We start from the raw sequence: 24,590 nt of genomic DNA on the forward strand, positions 1-24,590 counted from the left end.
ATAAGGCCAACAACAGCCTGATTGATACTCTAATCTTTAGTCTAAAATTGCAATCACCAAAGGGACAAGTGACAATATGCAAGAATATTGCCTTATGTTTTTAGATCCAGGCAGAAAGTCTAGCTTATGTCTAGAAAATGTTGCTTATGTGAACTGTGGGCACTTTAGATGATGTCTTCTGTATTGGCAGAGGCTTCTGCAGTCTGTCACATGCCACAGCAAATTTCTAACAGCCCCTTTGGCACCTACGGAGGAGCTTGCATTGCTCAAAATTCGAAGTCCCTATTGCATCATATGTTCTGTATTTAATCATCAGATATTAGGAAATGTGAAGAGAACAAGGTCATGTTGGAAAGGGATACTTGCTCTAACAACCAATCAATCCCACAGCAGGAGATACACGGACAGATAAACATGAAATGTAATTATCCCATGGTAAAATGAGTGGTCCTGAAAATCCGTCATCTTTGTTTCCTTCACATATTCATTTATGCTTCCTAACATTTCAAGACTTTATTTAAGATTCAATTTAAGCTAAAACACTGTATAAATATTCTTATAAACCATGTCTCTTCCAATTATTGGTCAACCTAGGACAAAATGAGGTTATTTAGGTTAATAAAAGAATTTTCTTTCCTTTTTTAAAATAATTTTATTTTCGTATATTGCTTTTATGGAGACAAATATATTTTTCCTAGGGTAGCTGGGCCTTAAGCTATGTTTGATTACAAGGAAACCAAATAATAATAATGTTAGGTCCCCCACCCCCACCCTGTACTACAGATGGCTCCCAGCCTGTCTCTCTCTGCTCACTGGCAGTGTGTCCCAGCGCACCAATTGTCCCTGCCACGCCTTGGGCCAAGGTTCAGCAGACCTCACCAAAATGCCATCTCAAATGGAACTCGCCATGGAAACCATGCTGTTCGCATTTCACAGGTTCCACAACTGCTGGGGATAAAGGCTACTTAACAAAGGAGGACCCGAGAGTACTCATGGAAAAGGAGCTCTTGGATTTTTGGAAAATCAAAAAGACCCTCTGGCCATGGACAAAATAATGAAGGACCTCGACCAGTGCCTAGATGGCAAAGTGGGTTTCCAGAGCCGCTTCCTGCTAATTGCAGGGCTCACCATCGCATGCAATGACTATTTTGTAATACACATGAAGCAGAAGGGAAAGAAGTAGGCAACATTGAGCAACACTTCTGCCCAATGAGAGTTCTCCCGAAGGGTCTCTTAAAGAATCTGTCCCACAGCTTCCCCCTTGTATAAAGGATTCCATGAGCAGATTAGGACTCTCAGAAAATGTCCAATAAAATCCAACCCTCATTTGAGAAGCAGAGAAAGAAAAGTCAGATAAGCTTTTGACTTTTATATAGCTTTCACCCTCTTGCCCTCAATAAACAAATTCTGTTTTTAGTTCTTCACTTGAAAAAAATAATAATAATTTAGGAAAATGATGATGTTTTTGATTTTTTTAGAAGTTCAAAACTTACTCAGTCCATGTCAGTTTTCAAACTTAAGAATATCTTTTTAATAATTTTTTTTTTTGACAGAGAGAGATCACAAGTAGGCAGAGAGGCAGGCAGAGAGAGAGAGAAGAGAGAGAGAGAGAGAGAGAGAGGAAGCAGGCTCCCTGCTGAGCAGAGAGCTCCATGTGGGGCTTGATTCCTGGACCCTGGGATCATGACCTGAGCTGAAGGCAAAGGCTTACCCCACTGAGCCACCCAGGCACCCAGGAATATCTTTTTAATTTAATTTTATTTGACAGAAAGGGAGTGCACACAAGCAGCGGGGAGGGGCAGAGGGAGAGGGAGAAGCAGATCCCTGATGAGTTTGATCCTAGGACACATGACCTGAGCCAAAGGAAGATGCTTAATGGACTGAGCTACCCCGGCACTCTGGGACTATATTTTCTTGACTTGTGTACATTGAGTCCTAAAACCTAAAGGCCTTGTAGACAGAGCCCTTTAAAAAATCAAAGAACTTCTAGGCACTTAACCCTACTTTTCCATTTAATAAATCTTACTCTCCTTTTTCTTACCTAATAATTCCTTCCTCTTTTATCAACTACTGTCTTTCTCCTCTATGGTCTACGCTTTCTTTGAATTAAGGAGGGAGGAAAACAAGTGCTTTCTTAGAAAGCAAGAGTTTTCCCTCCTTGCTTCCCTCTTTTGTCAGATAAGCAGACATGTAAGTGGTGGATCTTGTGTAAATTGTCATGACACACTGGGGAATGCTTCTCTATTGTCTGAATATTAACAGAAGACAATTTCAGTGGTATTAAAGGTCTAAATTACAGCCCTCGGAAAAGAATAAAATCTGTAGTAATGGTGGAGATAGGAGTCTATAAGAAGAGTTGAAGTATTGGGGTGTCTGAGTAGCTCAGTGGGTTAAAGCCTCTGCCTTTGGCTCAGGTCATGATCTCAGAGTCCTGGGATTGAGCCCTGCATCAGGTTCTTTGCTCGGCAGGGAGCTTGCTTCCTCCTCTCTCTCTGCCTGCCTCTCTGCCTACTTGTGATCTCTCTCTGTCAAATAAATAAATAAAATCTTAAAAAAAAAAAAGGATTTAAGAAGAGTTGAAGTACTTAATGCTGATCTATCAAGGCACTACCTAGATCCATCCTCCCTTGGTCTTAGCCATTTGGTAAGGCTCAGATGATACTCATGCTCTGGACGAGTGCATGACTGAGGCCTAACCAATCAGGTTAACTTGCCTTAGTAAGTAAGTGGGGACATGACCTAGTTCTATGGTTCTCAACATTTTGGTCTCAGGAACCCTTTACATCCTTAAAAATTATTGAGGACTCCAAAGAACTTTTAAGTAGGTTTTATCTATCAATATTTAGCATATTAAAAACTTTTTTTTTTCTTTTTAAGCAAGAGAGAAAGAGAGTGGTGGGTTGGGGGAAAGGGAGAGGGAGATAAAGAATCTTAGGCAGGCTCCATGCTCAATGCAAAGCCTGACATGGTGCTTGATCTCACAACCCTGATGATATGACTGAGCTGAATTAAGAGTTGGATGCTTAACCAACGGAGCCACCCAGGCACCCCTAAACTTTTTTTAAATATAAAAATATATAAACACACATTTTATTAGCTGTGAGAGTGATGTTATCATTATATATAATTTAGCCTCTGGAAAAATTCCACCATATCTAATGAGAAAATGAGAGTGGAAAGACAATGCCTTAGTATTAGTATGAAAATATTTCTGACCTTGAAGACTCTCAAGAAAGGGTCTTGGGATCTCCAGGTATCCCCAGACAAACTTGAAAACTACTGATCTAAACTATTGCTTAGAGAAGACACTACCAAATTTGCAACCAGGTAGGGAGAATCAATATGAAAATTATGTCAACAAAGTAGAAAGTATAGCCGAAAGAGTTTGATGACATGGTTTTCGATCCTGAATTTAGCCAACCCTGAAGCTATATACCTGTCTGGAATTCATAGCTGCGTAGCTTTTGGCTTAAGCTAGGATTAGTCACTTGTAACCGAAATGTTCTCATACATCTGGTTTTCCAGCTGGGGACCTCAGAGAAAGAGAGTAAGGGTGAGAAAAATAAAAAGGACCAGGGCACAAAATTATTCAAGCAGAAATTTGGGTGGCAGAAATATAATAATTAAAGCCCAAGAAAAGTTCAAATTTATTTTTATAAACATGGCAGACATTGGAAAACACTGTCCTAATTATTCTCAAATAAGTGCCACCAAATTCCGTGGACGACTGTGGAGGCTCAGCTTCACTAAAAGACAACAAAGGCATCAAAACTAACAGCAAAATGTCAGTTTCATTAGTAAGACTGTATAAATTGATCTTACTAGACTTTGAAAAATTCTAATTTAGAAAACTGCTCTTGTGGTGAAAAGCATTAGACCATTTAGTTCAAATGTTAAAAATTTCCCCAGTATTCTCTACTGTAGAGTGTGTTTTCCTCTAAGCATGTGTCTAATTTCTAAATCCTAGCTTTTAAAGAAACTTTGTCGTTCTTTGAACCTTTGTCGTTGCCTGTACTGGCTTGAATAGTGTCCCCCACCCCCAAATTTCACACCCACCGAGAATCTCAGAATGTAACCTATTTGGAAATAGGGTCTTTGTACATATAATTTGTTAAACAGGGATCATACTGGATTATAGTGGGACCTAAATGGAATGACTGATATTCTTACAAGAAGTCCAAGTGAAAATACACACAGAGGGGCGCCTGAGTGGCTCAGTGGGTTAAGCCGCTGCCTTCAGCTCAGGTCATGATCCCAGGTCCTGGGTTCGAGCCCCACATCGGGCTTTCTGCTCAGCGGGGAGCCTGCTTCCTCCTCTCTCTCTGCCTGCCTCTCTGCCTACTTGTGATTTCTCTCTGTCAAATGAATAAATAAAATCTTAAAAAAAAAAAAAAGAAAATACACACAGACAAGAAGGCCATGTGATGAGGGAGGCAAAGATTGAAGCCATGTAGCTACAACCCACGTAATGCTAAGGATTGCTGGCAACTACTAGAAGCTAGAAAGAGGCAGAGAAGAATTCTTCCCTAGATCCTTCAGAGAGAGCATGGCTTTGCTGACAGCTTCTTTTTAGATTTCTGGGCTCCAGAACTTTGAGAGAATAAATTTCTGTTGTTTTAAGGTACCCAGTTTGTGATAGTTATGGCAGCCCTAGGGACTAATACATTGTCTAACTCAGCCAATCTAAAGTTCATCTTGACTATAATCAAGCTTCCTTTGAGGAAAATAATAGGTTAAAATCAACCAGAATTTCACCTTGCACCCATTTTTGTTGTGCTGAATACACAGAACAAAATTTACAATTTTAACCATTCAGTAGCATTAAATATATTCAAAGTGTTGCACCCATTTTTAATTGAGTCAGTTTTAAATGTGGCTGTTAGCTTATCAGGAAAGAGGCAAGAATGGAATAAGCTTTAGAGGAAGAATAATTTTTTTTTGCCAAATTTGTTCTTGTTCACGTCTAATGTCAATGAGGAGAGTCTGACCCCAGAAAAGCCGATAAGTTTTTACTTGATACTGAAATTGTGATTAGCCACAGGAACACTAAAGTACTAGGAGGGCTAAGTGTAAACACACTCTTATTAGAAAAAATTCAACCTTTACCATAATTTCTACTGATAAACTTTCATCTTCATAATGAAAGTCATTATGAAAGGCAGATGTTTACCTATCTTTTGTGTTAATTTTTAGTTATTGTAAACTTCTGTAGTTTTCATTAAAACCTTTAGAGAAAGTGAATCCTTGGGCACTGCTAATTCTTTATGCACAAACTCTTTTTCATTTCCTGTTTTCCCCTTTCCCTCAGTATAGTCCTAAGACATTTGTCAATATTCAGGAATGCTACCCTCTTCTTACATTGGTTTGAAAATTTTTCTGTTTTAATGCTTGATTCCAGGATGAATTTTGAAGAAATGTCATACTATAAAACAGGAGTAAAAAAATATGTGTATACTGCAATATTCAATAACCAGCAGAAAAGTCACGTTAGACAGTAAAGTGCAAATTTTATTACAAATTGCTAAATTCAGCAGAGATGAATATACTTGAGCAAAATTGTTGAAAAACAAGCACATATTAGTAGTTGTTGAGCTTAGTTCTATTAATATTACTTTCTTCAGCGATTTTAGTAGTTTTAGCAAACAAAACTCCAAAGGTTAATTCTCACCTTTCCCAATTAAATTTCACCATTATTACTTTTATATAGAAATTTCCTTGGGGCTCCTGGGTGGCTCAGTGGGTTAAAGCCTCTGCCTTCAGCTCAGGTCATGATCCCAGGGTCCTGGGATTGAGCCCCCCCATCCCACCGCATTGCATCTGGCTCTCTGCTCAGTGGGGAGCCTGCTTCCCTCTCTCTCTCTGCCTCTCTGCCTACTTGTGATCTCGTCTGTCAAATAAATAAAATCTAAAAGAAAGAAAAGAAATTCCCTTGTTTTATTTTTTTTTACCTTTTAAAAAATTTAAGCTCAATTTAATTAACTATAGTGTTTTATTAGGTTCAGAGGTTAACACCCCGTGCTCATTACCTCAAGTGACCTCCTTAAAGCCCCATCACCCAGTTACCCCATCCTCCCAGCGACCTCCCCCGCAGCAACCCTGGTTTGTCTAAAGTCCCCTGTTTTCTGTTATTTATTGTGAAACAAAAATATCAGTTTCTTTCCATGAATAATTATAGAATATTCTGAGACGGTGTTTATTGAGACAACCACTTTACTTAAAGGGTGCTTATATAGTCCGAAACCTTAAAAAAACCCCAACTTAGTTTAAGGTTATAGAACCTATTAGTAGCCAGGTTTAGAATTTCTAAAAATTCAAGACACTTTAAAATCATTTCAAATTTGAGGGTGCTGTAGGTAATAAGATAGATTGGAAAGGTAGCAATGTCGCCAACTATTTGCTCTTCATCTTTAGTTTGAGATAAACCATTTTCTTGGACATACTTTCACATTTCATTATCTCTCTCATATGAAACTAGTTAAGAATCTGTTGGTCACCAGGCTCTGTGGTGATAGATTATTAAAGGAAGTGGCTTTATGATCTGGCTTCAATTTTTAATCTACTGCCAAAAATACTGGCAATACACATACTCAAAAGAAATTTTACTACTTTTTAAATCCCAGCTTAATTTCACCCATCATCTCCTTTGTATTCCCATTATTTAAAATACGGAACAATATGAATTTTAAGTTAGAGGACAAGTCCATGTTCCAATGGCACAACAAAAAACATAAACACCAAATTAGCTTAGATTTTGTGTACAAACGATGAGTATAAATTTTTGACACTTTGCTTTTCATTCTCGCTTCCCAGATTTTTACCATGACTGAGAACATAAGTGAAAAAAAATATGTGCATTATTTTTTTTTAAAGATTTTATTTATTTATTTGACAGACAGAGATCACAAGTAGGAAGAGAGGCAGAGAGAGAGGGGGGGGGAAGCAGGCTCTCCACCGAGCAGAGAGCCCGATGCGGGGCTCGATCCCAGGACCCTGAGATCATGACCTGAGCTGAAGGCAGAGGCCTAACCCACTGAGCCACCCAGGCGCCCCTGTGCATTATTTTTTAATTCAGAAGTTGAAAGGGCTAGGAAGATAGGAACTAAGGAACCGATGTGAAATAGCCACAGGTGATTAAGAACACATTTTTGAAAGATACGTGAAAATAAGTGGCAACATAAGTTATTTTCATGGTAACTTCACATCCCACAAATACTCAAATCTGTCATTTGTCACGGCCTGAGTTCTACTTCCAATTTTGCGATCGTGGTTCAGGGGAAAGGAACACGTTCTTCTCGTTGTCTAAGATTGGTGCTTTTCATCTAAAAGCAGAGACCGTGGTGATGCGTTTAAGGCCACGAAACCAGGGGGCAGCGGGAGGGAGAAAAGCCAGGTATCCCCATTCAAGAGGCTCTGCTTAGCTTGTGAAGATCGTCTAGTGGGTTTCGACTTGGAGATGGAATCCTAAAGCACATGAGAAGCGGATATCCTCCGGCAGGACGAGCAGACGAAGGAAGCAAGCGGGAAGGTGAGGCGGGACAGGATAACTCCTCCTTCATCCACGGCGGGCTCAGCGGCCACTGTTGTGCCACCATGGAGCTTTCTAAGCCACTTCCAGGTGCCCTGGAGTTTTCAGAGGGTCGGGCGGGCCGCGCCCCAGGGCTTGGAGGAGAGGCCCAGCTAGCGGAGTCCTTCTCTCGTCCCCCTGGGAGAGCCGCTCGGCCGCTCCGAGAGCTGCCCCGCGGCGCTAACGACGAGGCGCTGGCTCGGCAGGGGATTGCTTCTGTCTGGGGCTCGGTCGAGGCTGCGTTCGTGTCTCGCGCGCACCCGTTCCGCGTTCTCCAGCCAATCCGGCGCTACTCGCGCGCCCAAGAGCGTTCCCCTGTCCTTTTCGGGCTGGGCTATCTCCTTCCCGCTCCCAGTACTCCGCAGCCGGGCTCTCACACCTCCCCTCACTCTCCACGAGTTCCACGCCTCGCGGTGTGGCTCCGCCCCTGTGCCCGAGTCCGCCCCCGCAACCGTCCGAGCGTGTGCATTCCTTTCCCTTCACTCTCCTGCTATCCAGCGGGTCTGGGTCTCAACGGCCTCACTCGGACGCCTACGCGCGCTCTCCCTCTGCGGCCACCGCTGCCCCCGCCCGCAGCTAGCCGCCTCCGATCTGGACTCGGGGTCGCGCGCCCTGACTCCGCCCCCCCACTCAGCGGACTCGCGCACTCCCGGCCCGGCTTCTACCCCGCGCAGGCCGCGGAAAGCCTGGCCGCCTCCCCCTCCTTCTCCGCGCCTTTCTAGCTCCCCGGGCGCTCTCGCTCTCGCGCACTCCGAGGCGAGCGCGCTCCCGGCCCGCGCGCTCCGGGCTCCGGCTTCTCCCCGCTCCTGTCAGTGCGGTGACTGCGCTGGGAAACATGGCGACCGAGGGAATGATCCTCACTAACCACGACCATCAAATCCGTGTCGGAGTGCTCACAGGTAACCCGGGAGGGAGGTGCGGGACCGCCGCGGCCGCTGTCCCCGACTAGTCTCAGGCATGTCGCCTGTGGTGACTCTTCTCTGCGGCCTCGGGAGGAGGGAAGGCTGAGGAGGGGGACGGCGGGGGGCGTTTTACAACCGCGGAGAGCTGACAGAGGTTGGGGTGTTCCTGCGGGGCCCCCCCGGGAGCTGGAGCCGGCCCGTGGGATGTCAGGCCCTAGTGCCTTCGCAGCCGAAGTCCCTGGCCCCGGGGGACTGAGGGGCCGGTGCGGCGGGCGCTGCGGGGCTTCTTGCTGCCGGTGCAGGCGGCGGGATCCCGGCTCCGCAGAGAGAAGCACGCCGCTCTGACTGGCCGGCGCGCTGCCTCCGCTAATGCTCGTCTCAGAGAGGGGGGATTCCCATTTCCACTCCCTCCTTCCCCTCCCCCTATCCCAGCGGCCCCGAGCCGCTCTAGCTTTGCTTGCCCTGGGCACCCGCCTGACACGACACGGGTGAATATCAGGCGAAACTCCGCTCTGCCTTAGGCTGCCCCTGGCCAGCGGGGCATCCCCTCAGTCACCCGTGGGACACCCCTTGTCTCTTTCGAGAGGTTGGGGGATCGCTTGCACCCAGACCTCGGAAAGTGTCTGCGTTCCGCCTCTGGGAGCTAAGGGGCCTCTGCCCGCCTCTTTCCTTTCTTAGAGGGACGGGCTGCACCCTGCGGCTGGGGCTTTTTACTTGAGAGGGTAGGATTCCCCGACTTGGGCTACTCTGTTCTCCTCCCTTCTGGAACACCCCCCCCCCCCCCAACCCGGACGGTCCCAAGGCTTGTGAGGAGCGCACTTTTCCTGGGTCTCGTTTCCCTCCCTCACAGGAGCTGTGTGTGCTCTGCATGTCTGATTCCGTTGCGTTGTATTTGGGTAATATCCCTCAGTTCGGCGATAGGCAGTTGCTGCAGGGCATGACTTCCGAGATGAACAGCAAGCCAATTTGTAGGGGTTTCTGCTGTGCTTCTGTAATTGGCAAGGTTTATGTGTAATTCAGTGGCGAGGTGGGGGTTAAGGAACTATAATTGGAATCTAAGGGCTTAGTTTGGAGTGAAGGAAATTCAAGACACACTGATGTGATTTCGGAAAAAGAAGAGATGTAGACGGGAATCCTTGTGTCTCCCCCGTCCCCCGCCCGTCACTTCTTAATTTTTTTTTTTCTCTTGTCAAATTCTGACAGGTGGAGACGGTGCTCGGGAAGGGTCTAAATTGAATGAGACCTGCTTTTATTAGGTAGAAAAAAAAAATCTCTGTAGATACTGAGTGCTAAGCTTAATTTTGGCTGCTGAATTTTATGAAAAGGTGTACCCATGGCACCCCTTCTTCTCTTTTAAGTTAAAGGGTTGCTTTGCCCTGGTATGCTTTCCAGTTGTTAATTTTGAATTTTCCTAATCAGAAGCCCCTGGATAGAGAAACTAGTCTAAACCAATTGCAGGGAAAGGGAAATCCCTCCTTCCCCAACATCAAATGATACGCTGTTCTCTTCTTTTGGTGCTGAAACTGTTGCCTTGTGTGAAGATTCAGTTGTATTAGAATTCTTAGAGTTGACATTGCTGATTTTCAAAGAATCTAACCGTGGGATGTAAAAATGTATAGCCTATATCAGCCTTCAACTTGCATTTTAAATTCCAGCTGGTTTTGAAAATTAATAGAGTAGTAATAGTGAAGCTTTATAGAAATCAAAGTATTTCAGCTGTCCATGGAAATGAAAGGTCAAAGCTGTTTTAAAGTTAAACCACAGAGATTAAAGAAGAATCATATTTTCTTTTGCTCATTTAAGCTTTCCCTAAGAGTTTTATATAGTGAATCATCTTGCCTAGGTCAAGTAACACAGTAGATGCGTATATAGAATACTTCGAAAGATACAGCCCTTATCTATATCCCTGTAGTCCAATAGGGCTAACATTGATATGCAAACAACTAAAGAAACAATGTATGTAATTACTGTGCTACAATTGTTTAAATAAATTACATGTGTGTTTGAGGGGCAAAATGTAAAAGGAATTCCATTTCAGAGTGCATTAGGAGCAAATATAACTAACTACCTGAAGGGAGAATTTGGTTAATTTACCAAAGATAAGAAGAAACTGGCACTTTAAAGGGGAGTTGAAAGTCAGTGGCAACCTTATAATGAATATGTTTGTGAGGATGAGGCTCTTGAGCAGAATAAAAATGTAACTCAAAGACCTTGAAAAGCTTAGGTGGAATAGGTGGGTGGCATAGGCAAAATGTCAAGGAGAGAAGATAACTTTGGCAGTGAATTAAAGGTAATCTGGAGAAGCTGTCTCATGAAAATGAGGTACAGTAGTTTAGGGGGAAAGGTCTTGGGTCAAGAATAAGGATGTAACTGAAGGAACAAAAAGGAAGTTGACGGATTTGGGAGAAGTGGTAATAGAGGACAATTGGATGTGCTGATAAAATGGATATTTGAATTCAGAAATAACTGATGTTTTTACTTGAAAAGTTATTGTCTTTTCTGTGGTGGAGCCTGGAAACAGAAGAATCAAAGGAAGGAGCACCAGCCCTCAGTCTGCAATGAGAGAATTTATTATAGACAACTTACGGTCTTGACATTCCATGTGATTTTGTGCAAGAAAAAAATACAAAAATGAGGTTATATTGTGTATTTTGTGTCTTTTAGAACTTTAGGTGTTTTAGTTTTACTGTGTAAAGTTTTTTTTTTTTATTGAACTGAAGTACTATGATTTCATACTTAAGAAAATTGAATTAAGAGGCCACACTTAAAAGTGTGATTTTATGAGTTGCAGTTTGTGGCTTTCTTAAAGGTCATAATAGTGATTCTTAGTATTTTATCTATTTTACAAAGGTGGTTGAAAGTATTGTCTACCCATGCACACTAAAAAAAAAAAAAAGATTTTATTTATTTATTTGACAGAGACAGCGGGAGAGGGAATACAAACAGGGGGAGTGGGAGAGGGAGAAGCAGGCTTCCTACTGAGCAGGGAGCCAGACGCTGGGCTCTGTTCCCTGGAATCAGGACCTGAGCTGAAGGCAACTGCTTAATGACTGAGCCACCCAGGTGCCCCAGCTTGCACACATTTTACAATGTGTTTGTATTTTGGTGAAATTGTATTGCCATTTCTCCAAGCCTTCAATTGACTTTCTTTGTGACATTTTTAAAAATTATCTGTTGAAAGATAATATTTATCTTTTGAAACTATTGATCCTTTAGATTTTTTTTTAGTCTTCATCTCAGCTATGAATTTTACAAATAAATGTATGCAGTTTATTGAAACTTCTCCTCAAATAATATTAGAATTTTGAAACAGTGGCAGGACAGTATTTAGCAATGATATTTCTTTTTTGCTTGATGACTCTTGAATTATTTTGGACTAGGAAATTAGATTATAATAATTAGTGTGACATGGCTATTTTAGTTATACAAATTATTTTTCATCAGGAAAGTGGGAATGTTTATATATATAAAAATTGGTTATCATGGAAACATTTTAGGTTGACAGTTATTGCCATCTGTAAGAACAATACCTTTATTAATAACTGTCTTATGTTGATTGCTAGAAATGAGTGTTATATGATCTTTGGTGACATGAGATCTAGCTTTTAGTATATGTGCTTTTAATGTTTTCTACTTCTCTTGCTATTTATAACAGAGACTAAAGGTAATGTGATGATGCATGAGGCAAATAAAGAGATATTTGCTGCTCTGAAGCTAGAAACAAGATGTAGGGCAAATGTAAGATTCCTGCCCCCCCAATAACATTAGTAGTAATTATACTTATTGCCAGTCTTAACAATTACATAGCAGAATCGTATTTTAATGTGTCACTTTTCATCTACTTTTTCTTTTCTTTTTTTTTTCATCTACTTTTTCTAATGAGAACTGTTTATCAGGAGAGCACCGTAATTCTACCACTGTAAGAGCTCCACAGAAACATTAGGAAAATAATGAATATGTGCATTTATATAATGTAGAATGAGATATGTGATACTCCATTGGCTATTTAATATTGTATTAGCTATTGCTAATGTTCAGTACTAGTGTATTTAGCACTTAGCTGAAGATGATAATCCATTACTTAAATTTTCACTAACAGTAATATGGATGATAAAAAGATACAAATTTTTAAGAAAGAGCATTTTGAAGTCTTTTTTTTTTTTTGTTCCAGTAGTATACATTTTTATTGCACTAAGCTTTAGATCTGTAATCAGTAAAAGATATTGGAACAAATATAAGACTGGATAAGAGAGATAAAAGACTATAAAATAGAGCATCAAAAATATTTGTTGCTTATAGGGAGTATTTTAGTCATTCATAAATAGTTATTCAATATATTTAAAAAAACCCTTAGCCAAGGAGATTATAATCAAATTAAGTCTAGAGTTGTTCAAGCATTTATTTTTATTTCATTCCTCAAGCTTATCCTTGTACATAATAAGTTTTCATAGTTTTTCTGAACAAGTTTTCAAGGTTTTCTGAAAAGCCTATTTAGTGATAAAGATATATTTATATACCTGGTTTGAGAATAGGTGTTGTCATTAAGTAGGCAAATTAGTATTGCAAACCAAATCTGAATCCTACCAAATGGAATTCTGTGTTTTGGCAAACATACCAATATTGATCTGTATGATCATTGTTAAAAAGAATGCTATGTCTCAAACTAGGTCATTCCTTCCTGAATTTTTGGTTGGAACCAATGTATTAGAGAATTAAATGTTTAGCTAAAGTAGGAAATAACATGCTAAGTTAATTACTAATGTATATACTACTATCATCACTGGCTAAAGACTTCTAAATTATTAGTACGTATGTTGTTACATATTAAGAGTTTTAACTATATTAAAACCACATATGACTGTTTGACATTAACTGAGGTGTATAGTGGAGAATCAGCAGTTTGTTGCTGAGGGGAAATGATGAATAAGAATCTATTTTTATTCTTATTGGTGATAGATTCCCATTTAAGGTGAATAGGGTGCTTTTGGAAACAGTAAGTAAAATAGGTAAAACCTATACTTTGTTCCTGTAAATAGGATTGAAGAACAAGGAAACATTTGGAATTTAAGCTGTTAAAAAAATATATATATAGAGAGAGAGATCCTAAAAAAGAAAGTAATAAAACCACAGGGGATTTTCTCTTTCACATCTGGGCAGAGATGATAAATACTGAGGAAGAAGAAAAGATTATTTAACCTGCTCAAAAGTAATTGGGACTGTAGTTAATATGGACAGCATGGAATCTTAATTTTTGAGTAACCAGCCCAAAAGCAAAAGTCTGATAAAGTAACTTCATGTAGAAGTCTATCCAGGTTGTCTAATGTATTCCTAAGTGAATTTGTATTTAACTAATTAATTTTAATTAAGTAAAATTTCTTGAAAATTTTATAATGAAAATAAACAACCCCAGCAATTTTTATAGTTTTACCAGTAAGTATGCATTTTGAACGAATGGAATAAAACTTACTATGCTTTTAAAAAATTTCCTAATTTGAAAAATAAAGGAGCAAAGAAATGAGATGTGGTAAAAAGGAGCAATACACAATTTGTGTCCTGCTTCTCCTGTTGGGTGCATGACATTGTGTCAAGGGATACTCTTCAAGGATTCTAAGCCTTAGAATCTAAGCTATGGGGGACCAACGTAATAATTCTTGAAGGGTCAGTTTTGAGAGTATGTAATTTAAATCACCTTAATATTAAGATAAGTATGAGTAAATTAGGACAGGATGTAGAATTCATGTGAACTGTTAAGATAAAATTAGAAACTTCAAAGAAATTTCAAGTGAACCCATTATATAACTCCAGACCTCATCAATCTTCTCTGTTATTGGTACTTTGGCACCAAAAATTTAAGGAGCACTGGTTCATGGGAAGAACACTTAGAAGACTCACTTTCTCATGCTAGTTTGGCCAGTAAAGTCTTAATATTACTTAAATTTCTCTCTTAGCTTTTCTTACCACAACCAGAAGGAGTCATTCTCTAAGATCGCTTTAAGTTCTCATGGCAGTATGTTTCTATCCTTTAGCAACTTGAACAGCTGGAAAGAGAAATATAGGATATTAGACTTAGTTAATACTTTTTGTCTCTATAATGAGATCATTATGGAAGAAGGTAGATTATAGAGAAAAAAAAGCAATAGAATAAGAATGGAAGAAATGAAAAAAATTTCAGAGATTAAGTCCATCAGTATAACTGAAGGAACAATATTTAGATTTTTTTTAGAAATTTAGAAATTTTTGTGGCCTTAATAATCTTCTTTTTATTATCAATAGTTTCACTTCTACACTTAATTTCAGACTCAGCTCAAGCCTCCCTTCCTCAACAAAATCCTAGGAATTATCCTCTACAATGATGTCTTTCTTTATTTTCCTGCAGTATTTATAAATGTTGTCAATACCTTGGAGGCACCTGGGTGGCTCAGTGGTTAAGCCTCTGTCTGCGGGTCGTGGTCTCAGGGTCCTGGTCTCAGGGTCCTGGAATTGAGCCCCGCATCAGGCCCTCTGCTCAGTAGGGAGTCTGCTTCCCCCGCCTTCTCTGCCTACTTGTGATTTCTATCTGTCAAGTAAATAAATAAAATCTTTAAAAGAAAAATGTTGTCTATACCCTATAATCATGTATATGTGGAAAGCTGAAAGGTGTAGTTAAAAGACAAAAAAAAAAAAAAAGAAAAAAAAGAAAAGGAAAAGGACTTTTGAGTCAAAGAGACTTGGATTTCAGACCCAGATTTGCTCTTTATTTTGGGAAGTCATTTAATCTCTCTGAATTTCAGTTTCCATCTCCAAAATGAAGATGGCAATACTTACTTCACAGAGTTGTAAGAACTGAGATAATGTATGTGAAAATGTCTATCCTATGTCTAACTTGGATAATATATTCAATAATCTTTACCCCTTTCCTCATCATATGTTGCTTTGATGTAGTTTGCTAACAGCTTCATGTATAAACATCTTAGTCAAAGTAGATTTTAAAGTTCTTGAAACAGTTGATTGTATGCTTTACTACTTCTGTGCCATTTTGTCATAGCACCTCTTAATAACGTAATTGCATAGAAGATGTCTAATAAAAAATTGGGTGGTGTGACATTTATATAGTGGCTTAAGAATCAGCTACCCAGAAACATTTAGGTAAATCAGATATTCACTGTTATTACTAAGAAGACAGTTCAGGGGGTTAGTATTTTTCTATAAATTGTAAGAGGAAGATACTATAATAATGTGTATTTGAAACACTTGTATGCTATCAAATTTGACATATTGTTTCTTAGTTGATGGACAAGTCTGTATGAGGATTATTTTAGAGTGATTTTATAGTAATTTTTAAAAATGTCATCTTAACAAATGAAAAACTTATAGGTTGAATAAATTCTGAAAATGTTATTTTGAAGGTCAGTTCTGATAGTCAAAATAGCAAAATAGCATAAAATAGGAATCAAAAGTTTTATCTCTTCTACCCCTTCCCTCCTTCCTCCTCCTCCCCTCCTCCCTTCCTCCTTCTCCCTCCCTTTTTTAAAAAAAGATTTTATTTACTCATTTGAAAGAGAGAAAGCACAAGCAGGGGGAGAGGCAGAGAGGGAGAACCAGACTCCCTGCTGAGTTGGGAACTGGATGTGGGGCTCCATCCCAGGACCTGGGAATCATGACCGGAGCGGAAAGCAGGTGCTTAACCACCTGAGCCATCCAGGTGCCCCTGCTTCCTTTTTCTTTTTAAAGTAGGCTCCATGCCCAGCATAGAGTCCAGTGCAGGGCTTGAACTCACAACTGATTGAGACGTGTACTGAGATCAAGAGTTGGTTGCATAACTGAAAGAGTCACCTCAGTCACTTTCAAGACACTTAATTACATTTTATTTGTTTCCTTCGCTTTGAATGGGGTAATTATGCTTATCTAATGGGGTAATGTGAAGAACAAAGGAAATAATGTATTCAGTATTCAACACCTACTATGTGCCAGGCTCTGTGCTAAAGTAAGGGATTCAGTAGTGAATAAGATATAGTCCTTGTCCTCTTGTAGCTTATTTTAGCATTAGTAGGAAGACCTTGTTTAGTCACGTTGGATATTGACAAATTCATGCTTCATTTATGTTGCAAAAGTGCTACTGTATTTTGTTTTTGATGTAGATAAGCATAAATGCCAAAATTATTTTCATGTCAAGCCATTTTTGGCTCAAAATTTTAAACCATTATATATTTCCTCTTTTGTAAGAATATACTGAACATAATTTAATTATTTTTTTTCACTTGGGTTTAAGTAAATATAGGTAACATTTATCAGGCCTATAATACATGTTATACATATGTTCTCTTTGTGCTAAGCACTTGACACATGTTGTTTAATTCTTACAACTGTTATGAGTTACCCTTCACCTTCTAGTTTCTAATCTACTATACCCTTGGGAAGCACATAAACAACCTTGCTAAGAATTATATATGATAGGATATCTAGTTAGACTTGCAGGTCTAAAGAATATTTGTTTTCACTTTTGGGTTGAGGGCATCAGAGGATGAATGGTATTACTATAAGACCAAAAGAAATTTACTTGTTTCTTTGTACTTTGAGATTTCAGGATCATGGCTAATTGTGTCTGCCTGATACTGAAAATGCTAATAAAAATGCAAAAACTTGTGAAAGGAAGAGACCAAGTACCATCTGAGTGCTAAATAGAAATGTACTGTTAAATTCTTTTCTTGTTATTTTACAAACATTAAGAAAAAAGTATACTTGGAATTAATGATCTTTAAAGTCTAATTCAGGTTAAGAACTTTTGGATATCATGTACATAAGAAATTGAAAAGGGGACATTACTATTTTCAGAAAAAAGGATGAGGGATGCTTGGGTGGTTCAGTTTGGTTAAGCTTTTGCCTTTTGCTCAGGGCATTATCCCAGGGTCCTGGGATCGAGTTGTACATCGGGCTCCTTATTCAACTGGGAGCCTGTTTCTCTCTCTGGCTGCTGCTCCCCCTGCTATATGCTCTCTCTCTCTCTGACAAATAAATAAATAAAATCTTAAAAAAAAAAAAGGATGAAACATTTAAAAAATGTGATCCCTATTCTGCTTCCACTTCGAGGAGTAAATAGTGAATTTTGATTCTAATGCAAATTTAAAAAAATTATGCTTTGATAAAATTAATATCCCCACAATAGTAATTGGATTTGAATTTAGTCGCAAGTGGGACAGCTTCTAAATTCTTACAGTGTTGTTAATGAGTTTACAAACTTGTGGAGTATATTTGTGTTGTAACGTATGTAACAGTATGGAAAGATAAAGTGTGAATTAAGCCCTATCTCTCTACTTTCCCAGTCTCTCTCTAGTGTTAATCACTTTTAAGATTTTTAATTTTTGTTTATTCTATATACAAGCACATATTTATTACATCAGAGTCTGCAAATTGGCATACCAATGGCCATAACTGACCAGTACATGTTTCATTAGACCCCTGCTGTGTTTTTACAAAAAGTATTTTTCTGGGGCACCTGGGTTGCTCAGTTGTTTGAACATCTGACTCTTTGGCTCTGGTCATAATCTCATGGATTGTGACATCCAGCCCCATTTCAGGCTCCATGCTCAGTAGGGAGTCTACTTGAAGATTCTCTCCCTCTACTCCTCCCCCCACTTGCATGCTCGCTCTTTCTCGTTCTAAAATAAATAATTAATCTTTTTAAAAAAGTATGTTTCTAACATTTAAAAGAGGTATGTTTCGTATAAACCCATATTTTTAACATTTTAAAATTCAGCAACACTGTAGCCTCTTTCTCTCATGACAATAGTTGGTTAGAGTGGTTGTCCCTGGAAATAGGGCATGTATTCTCCAGTTTCTCACAATTCCCATTTAACCTATTTATATTTTCTGCCTAGCTCTATAGTCCTTTTGAATTTATAACCTTTGCTTATTCATAGTATTTTGTACCTCCCTTCCTTTCTAGCATGTCTTGGACATCTTTTCATATTAGTGAAAATAATAGTTAACTTTGTTCAGAGCTTACCAAATGTGAAATATTTTTCTGAGCCTGTTATAGAGCCTATTAATTCATTTAATCTTTATGATGATATCGCTGTGTTACAGTTGAGGAAATTGTAGCAGAGAGATTAATTTGCCCAAATTACTGTGATAAGAGGCAAAGTTAAAGTCCGAGCTGCAAATTGAACCCATGTACTCTCTCCTAGAGTGTAAGCTCTTAACCACTATGTTATACTCCTTGGCATGTAGCAATAAGTTCATATACATTTTTTCCTTTTAATGGGTCTATCATATTGCATCATAAGATATGTGGTATTTAATCATAACCCTCCAAATTTCTAATTTTTCACTGTGACAGATTTTGTAGACAGTAACATTGTACATTTTATCTTTGTATATTTGTGATCTGTTTTTAAATGTGAGATCAATTACTATAATTTTTAGGTCAATGGTATATGAATTTTAAAATTTTGATGGAAATTACAAACTTACCTTCTAAAAAGAATGTACTATTGTAATTAATATTACCCCCTTTTTTGTTTTTTATTTATTTTATTTTATTTTTTTTAAAGATTTTATTTATTTATTTGACAGAGAGATCACAAGTAGGCAGAGAGGCAGGCAGAGAGAGAGGTGGAGTCAGGCTCCCTGCTGAGCAGAGAGCCCGATGCAGGGCTCCATCCCAGGACCCTGGGATCATGACCTGAGCTGAAGGCAGAGGATTAACCCACTGAGCCACCCAGGCGTCTCCCCACCCCCCCCCCCGCTTTTTTTTTTTTTTTAATTTTTAAATATTTTTTTAAAGATTTTATTTATTTGACAAAGAGAGACACAGTGAGAGAGGGAACACAAGCAGAGGGAGTGGGAGAGGGAGAAGCAGGCTTCCTGCCAAGCAGGAAACCAGATGAGGGGCTGGATCCCAGGATCGAGCCTAAGGCAAGACGCTTAATGACTGAGCCACCTAGGCGCCCATTTTTTTTTTTTTTTAATCTTTACAAGTTCTTTTAAGATCTCTTTATTGAATTACATATGTGGATTAGGACCTTTTTATTGCAAATGACAGATACGGAGCTCAAAATTAGTTTGCATTAGAACGGGAAGTTATTAATTACATAGGCATGGAGTATAGAGGAGGAACTCCCTTTAGGGTCTCAGTGTGATTGGGGAATTAATGTAATCATGAATTCTTTTTTTCTTTTTAAAGATTTTATTTATTTATTCGAGAGAATGAGAGATAGCGAGAGTGGGGAGGGGAAGAGGGGAGTGGGAGAATAGGCTCCATGCCCAAACCATGTGGGGTTTGATCCCCAGGCTCTGGGATCATGACCTGAGCTGAAGGCAGATGCTTAACTGAGGGAGCCACCCAGGCACCCCTTAATCATGAATCCTTATTCTCCATTTCAGTGCTTTGTTTTTCTGAGCATGGTGCAAGCTGATTTCCTTCATGTAGATGCTCCTTTACCTGACTGGGCTCACATGTCCATCTATGAGTCAATCATTATAACTAGGAGAATTTGGACTGTGATTAGCCAGGTCTGTATCACATGTCTATCCTAGGAGTGGGACACTAAACAGGCAGCCTCACCAGAACCACATAGAAAGGGGAAAGGGAAGCCTTCCAAAGAAGTGGAGGTTCTGCTATTAGGAAGGGAAAAGTGTGCTTGGGCAGAAAATTATTCTTGTAGAGGTACCCTGAAGTCTTACGCCTTTTTGCTTTCTTTTTTTCCTAAGAATGTAGTTTATTGTATCTTCCCCTTTTCCTTTTTCTCCTGTTTGTTCAGTGAAAATGGTTCTCTGGCAGATAGTTATACACTCGAACTGGAGCAAGTTAAGGTGTGAGAAATAGTGGGTTAAATTCAGGGTCCCCTAATATCAGTAGTGACTAATTGATATGTTAATTAACTGATTTTAACTTTTTCATGCTGTGTATATGAATGCTTATCTAAGGACATTTTAGAACAGTAGTGTATATGTAATAGAGAGTTAGATTTTACTAGTTTTTACAACAGCTGTTTTATGTTGCTTTATTTTAAATTTATGATCAGTTATGGGTCTTTAGTCTTTTTCTACAAACAACCTCTCCCACTGTTTTCTAAATTTTGTTCTAGCAGCATTTCTCTGGGAGATGTTATAATAGGTATGGTGTGAAGAGGTTTTTATTTTCAAGTTAATTTGGGAAGTGCTATATAACTTATCCCTTCTTTTGGAGATACTAAAAATATTAGTATATTAAAACATATTAATATATTAAAGATGTGAGTAATATTATAGTTGTGGATCCTGGTGAACTTTACTTAGTCTAGTGTTTCTGAAAATTTTGAGAATGGAACACTTTTTCAAGGCACACCAGAATTCACTTCTTTGGGAAATTGTGGTTTTTTTCTCCTGCAAATGGTCTTCTGGAAGTCTATGTAAGACCCTTATATTTATTCTTTTAACTTTTTTTGGTAGAAGTAATGGTTACCTATAATAATTTATATTGAGAAAATTAATTCTTTTATTTTTGATTTGTATATATATGTGTGTGAGAGTGTATATGTGTGTGTGTATTCCCCTCCCACCTCCCATTTTCTCCCCATATTAATATACTGGCTGAATGTATTCTCTTATTCAGAAAATCTGTAATAGCCCAAACTAGACAGACCAGTCTTCACTTGATCTTAGTCAAAAGGCCAAGAAGCGATAGACCAGTCTTGGTTCTGTAATTAGTACATGGGAAAGAATACAGGATCAAGTTCTGTTTTGGATTTTTCCAGTAGGAGTTTGGTATCTTTATCTGTGAAATGTAAAGTCGAAGAGATGCTCTCTAAAATCTCCTTCAGCTCTAAAATCTTATTAATCCCAAACTCAGAACATACTTCATGTTTACCATTCTCTTATTGCTTGTATTCATGTTATCTGCAATCTGTTACTGACAGCGCTGTTATTGATCTGAAATGCCTTTCTTACTTCAAATAGGAAAAATTGCTAGAAAAAGACACAGACATTCATGCCAAGTATTAATGGAAATAAGTGTCCGTTACTTCCACTGCATAATACGTGTAATTTTATTTCCTTCAATAGTACATGCCACAGAGTTCAAGTTGCAAAATGCTTAAAGTTTAGAATAAAAATTAGATGCATGTAAATGTAATAACTGGTTCACAAAATGAAGCTTAGAAGGATACTAGTGATTTAGAGGTATTGAAGTATTACATTTTTCTTTTTTAATTAATAGAGGGTGGCTCCATTGCGCAATGGATAGCGCATTGGACTTCTTTTTTAATTAATAGAGATGTACCAGAGATCTGGAAAGCAAAGATGATAATACTCCCCCCAAAAGTTGTGAAATTTTGCTTACATATTTAAAGTAAAGCTATTATAAAAGTAAGACCTATACTTAAAAAAATAGATTTATTCATCTTTATTTTAGAGGGAGTGCAGGTCTGTGATGAGGGTGGGGGTGGTGTGTGAGGGGTGCAGGTGAGTGGTGGGGAGGGGCAAAGGGAAAGAATCTCAAAATGACTCCCCACTGAGTGCAGAGCCCAATGTGGGACTCCATCCCACAACCCTGAGATGGTGACCTGAGCTGAAATCAAGAGTTGAATGCTTAACTGACTGAGTCACTTAGGTCCTCACCTCAGACATATACTTTTAATGAACAATATTGTTTTAGGTTTACACAGATACTTGGACTAATAGGTAGGCTCTGGATTAGACTACCTGGGTTTATACCTAAGTTAAATGAAGTTAAATTTTTAGAGTTACTTAACTTCTCTAAGCTATGTTTTTCTCATCTGTAAAATGGCAAATAATACCAATGCCTGCTTAAACTCTAAAAGTTTAATGAATATGCCCATGTGATAAGTACTCATTAAATGTTTGCTGTTGTGTATTATAATACATTTGAAAATAATTACCTTCATAAACATGGTAGTAAAAATCAGCCAATACAGTTTATTTTATTATTATTTTTTTAAAGTAAGCTCTACATGTGACGTAGGGCTTAAATTCATGATCCCGAGATCACGAGTCACATGCTCTACTGATTGTGCCAGCCAGCCACCCCCACCAGTACAGCTTTTAGCTATCTGATCTAGCCAGTTTATCTTCATGCTATTTTTCCACTATTTTAATGCAATTTAATTTAATTTAATTTAATGAGCTTCTTTAAAGATTAGTACTGTACAGGGGTTCTCCTTGATCTAAATTCTTATTTTTAACTTAAGTTTTGGGCTGTTAAAGTCAGAAGATGGTATTTGTAGTATAGTAACTAATGACAAAAATTTGATATTTTTGAGGTATAGGTTGAAACTGAAGTATATATGGGCAACGGTTTCTGATACTCTCTAAGGCATGTTAAGATATGGAGAAAACTGCCTCTCTAAACACCTGTGTGGTGGTGTTATGGAGTTCTATAGTAGAAGAAAGTGGAAATGTTTTAAATGTACAATGGTGCAGTAATACAGGATGGTAAAGCGGGAACAAAATAAAACTGCACAGATAATTGTTGATTTGTAGAAGAGAGATTTTTAACTGGTAGAAGAGGAAAATAGTAAACCCCAGGGATAAAGAGCTAAGGCTTAGGCCTTATTATGCTTGGATTGAAGTACAATGAGTTGGGTTATAAGGCAAAGGAATATTAAATGTAAAAAGGTAGAAGTACTTTATGAAATAACAGATACCAAAAGAAAATCTATAGAATTTAGAGCATTGCCAAAGATAATTTTTGGCAAGAAAGTTTGAGAATCATTGACTTAGTTAATATTGGACTTGGCTTCTTCTGCAGATGGGTCTGTGAAGTATTGTTAGGTAAAAACAAAACTGTCAACTATGCATCTTAAACATTCATTCCTTTCTGATTCTTTTTTTTTTTTTTTAAATTTTTTTTTAAAGACTTTATTTATTTATTTGACAGAGAGAAATCACAAGTAAGCAGAGAGGCAGGCAGAGAGAGAGGAGGAAGCAGGCTCCCTGCTGAGCAGAAAGCCCGATGTGGGGCTCGAACCCAGGACCTGGGATCATGACCTGAGCCGAAGGCAGCGGCTTAACCCACTGAGCCACCCAGGCGCCCCTCCTTTCTGATTCTTAATGCAGTTCGGAAGTGGGTCATATCTAATATATGAGAAACTTGAAATGGATACACCCCTCCTCCCCCACCCCCAGATCCTATAGTAGGAAGGAACACTTATAAGCAGTGAAATAATTATGGATCTGATTTTATTACTCTTGTTTTCCTCTCCATGATTAATATAGTAGTATGACTGTAGCCTTACTTGTTAACAAACAATACAACCCAGTTCAATATTGTCTTAGTCCTTTTGGGTTAATGTAACAAAGTACTATAGACTAGGTGGCCTGTAAAAAACAGAAATTTATTTTTTATGGTTCTAGATGTTGGTAAGTCCAAGATCAAGTTACCAGCAGATCTGATGTCCAGTGAGGGTCCACTTCCTGGTTGACAGACAGCTATCTTCTTCTTCTTCTTCTTCTTCTTTTTTTTTTTTTTTAAAGATTTTATATATTTATTTGACACAGAGAGAGATCACAAGTAGGCAGAGAGGCAAGCAGAGAGAGAGAGAGGGAAGCAGGCTCCCTGCTGAGCAGTGAGCCCGAGGTTGGACTCGATCCCAGGACCCTGAGATCATGACCTGAGCCAAAGGCAGTGGCTTAACCCACTGAGCTACCCAGGCACCCTCTTCTATCTTCTAAAGTGGCAGAAATGGGAAGTCTCTAGGTCTCTTTTATAAGGGTATACGGGTGCTAATTCCATCCTCATGACCTAATCATCTCCCAAAGGCTCCACCTCCAAACACCATCCCACTGTGGGGATAGGTTTTAACATAATGAATTTTAGTAGAAGACAAACATTCAGCTTGTGGCAAGCATGAGATTTGCTTTACATCATGTGAGGCTAAAACTACTAAATATTTATAGTGTCATTTACCCTTTGAGTATGAGGAGTTGGTTGTAGAGTAGGTTTACATTTTTAGTCATTTATATATTAAAAACACTTGCCAAGTACTATATGATAGGTTTACCAAATTTTTTTCTGTAAAGGGCCAGATAGTAAATATTTTAAGCTTTGTGGGCTTGTGATTTCTATCACAGCTATTCAGTAGCAGAGTAGACAATACGTAAATGCATGAGCATTTATTTATAAAAACGGATTATGAGCCAAAGTTGGC

At 38.8% G+C, this 24,590-nt stretch overlaps 1 protein-coding gene and 1 pseudogene across 5 annotated transcripts in view; both read left to right on the plus strand.

Annotated features, from left to right (window-relative positions):
• Window positions 1-883: 883 nt before the first annotated feature.
• LOC125105464 (protein S100-A10-like) lies at window positions 884-1,435 on the plus strand (annotated as a pseudogene).
• A 6,308-nt stretch (window positions 1,436-7,743) lies between these two features.
• Window positions 7,744-24,590, plus strand: part of GPHN (gephyrin) — a 653,508-nt gene continuing 636,661 nt past the window's right edge. Inside the window, exon 1 of one of the 5 annotated variants that reach the window (XM_047739307.1) lies at window positions 7,744-8,463. In XM_047739307.1, the coding sequence (XP_047595263.1) occupies window positions 8,400-8,463 (64 nt within the window). In that variant the 5' untranslated portion in view covers window positions 7,744-8,399. The remainder of the gene's footprint in view (window positions 8,464-24,590) is intronic. The other 4 variants (XM_047739308.1, XM_047739309.1, XM_047739310.1 and 1 more) reach the window with 4 other exon arrangements.

Source organism: Lutra lutra, chromosome 7 (genome assembly GCF_902655055.1).
Source record: "Lutra lutra chromosome 7, mLutLut1.2, whole genome shotgun sequence".
NCBI lineage: Eukaryota > Metazoa > Chordata > Mammalia > Carnivora > Mustelidae > Lutra > Lutra lutra.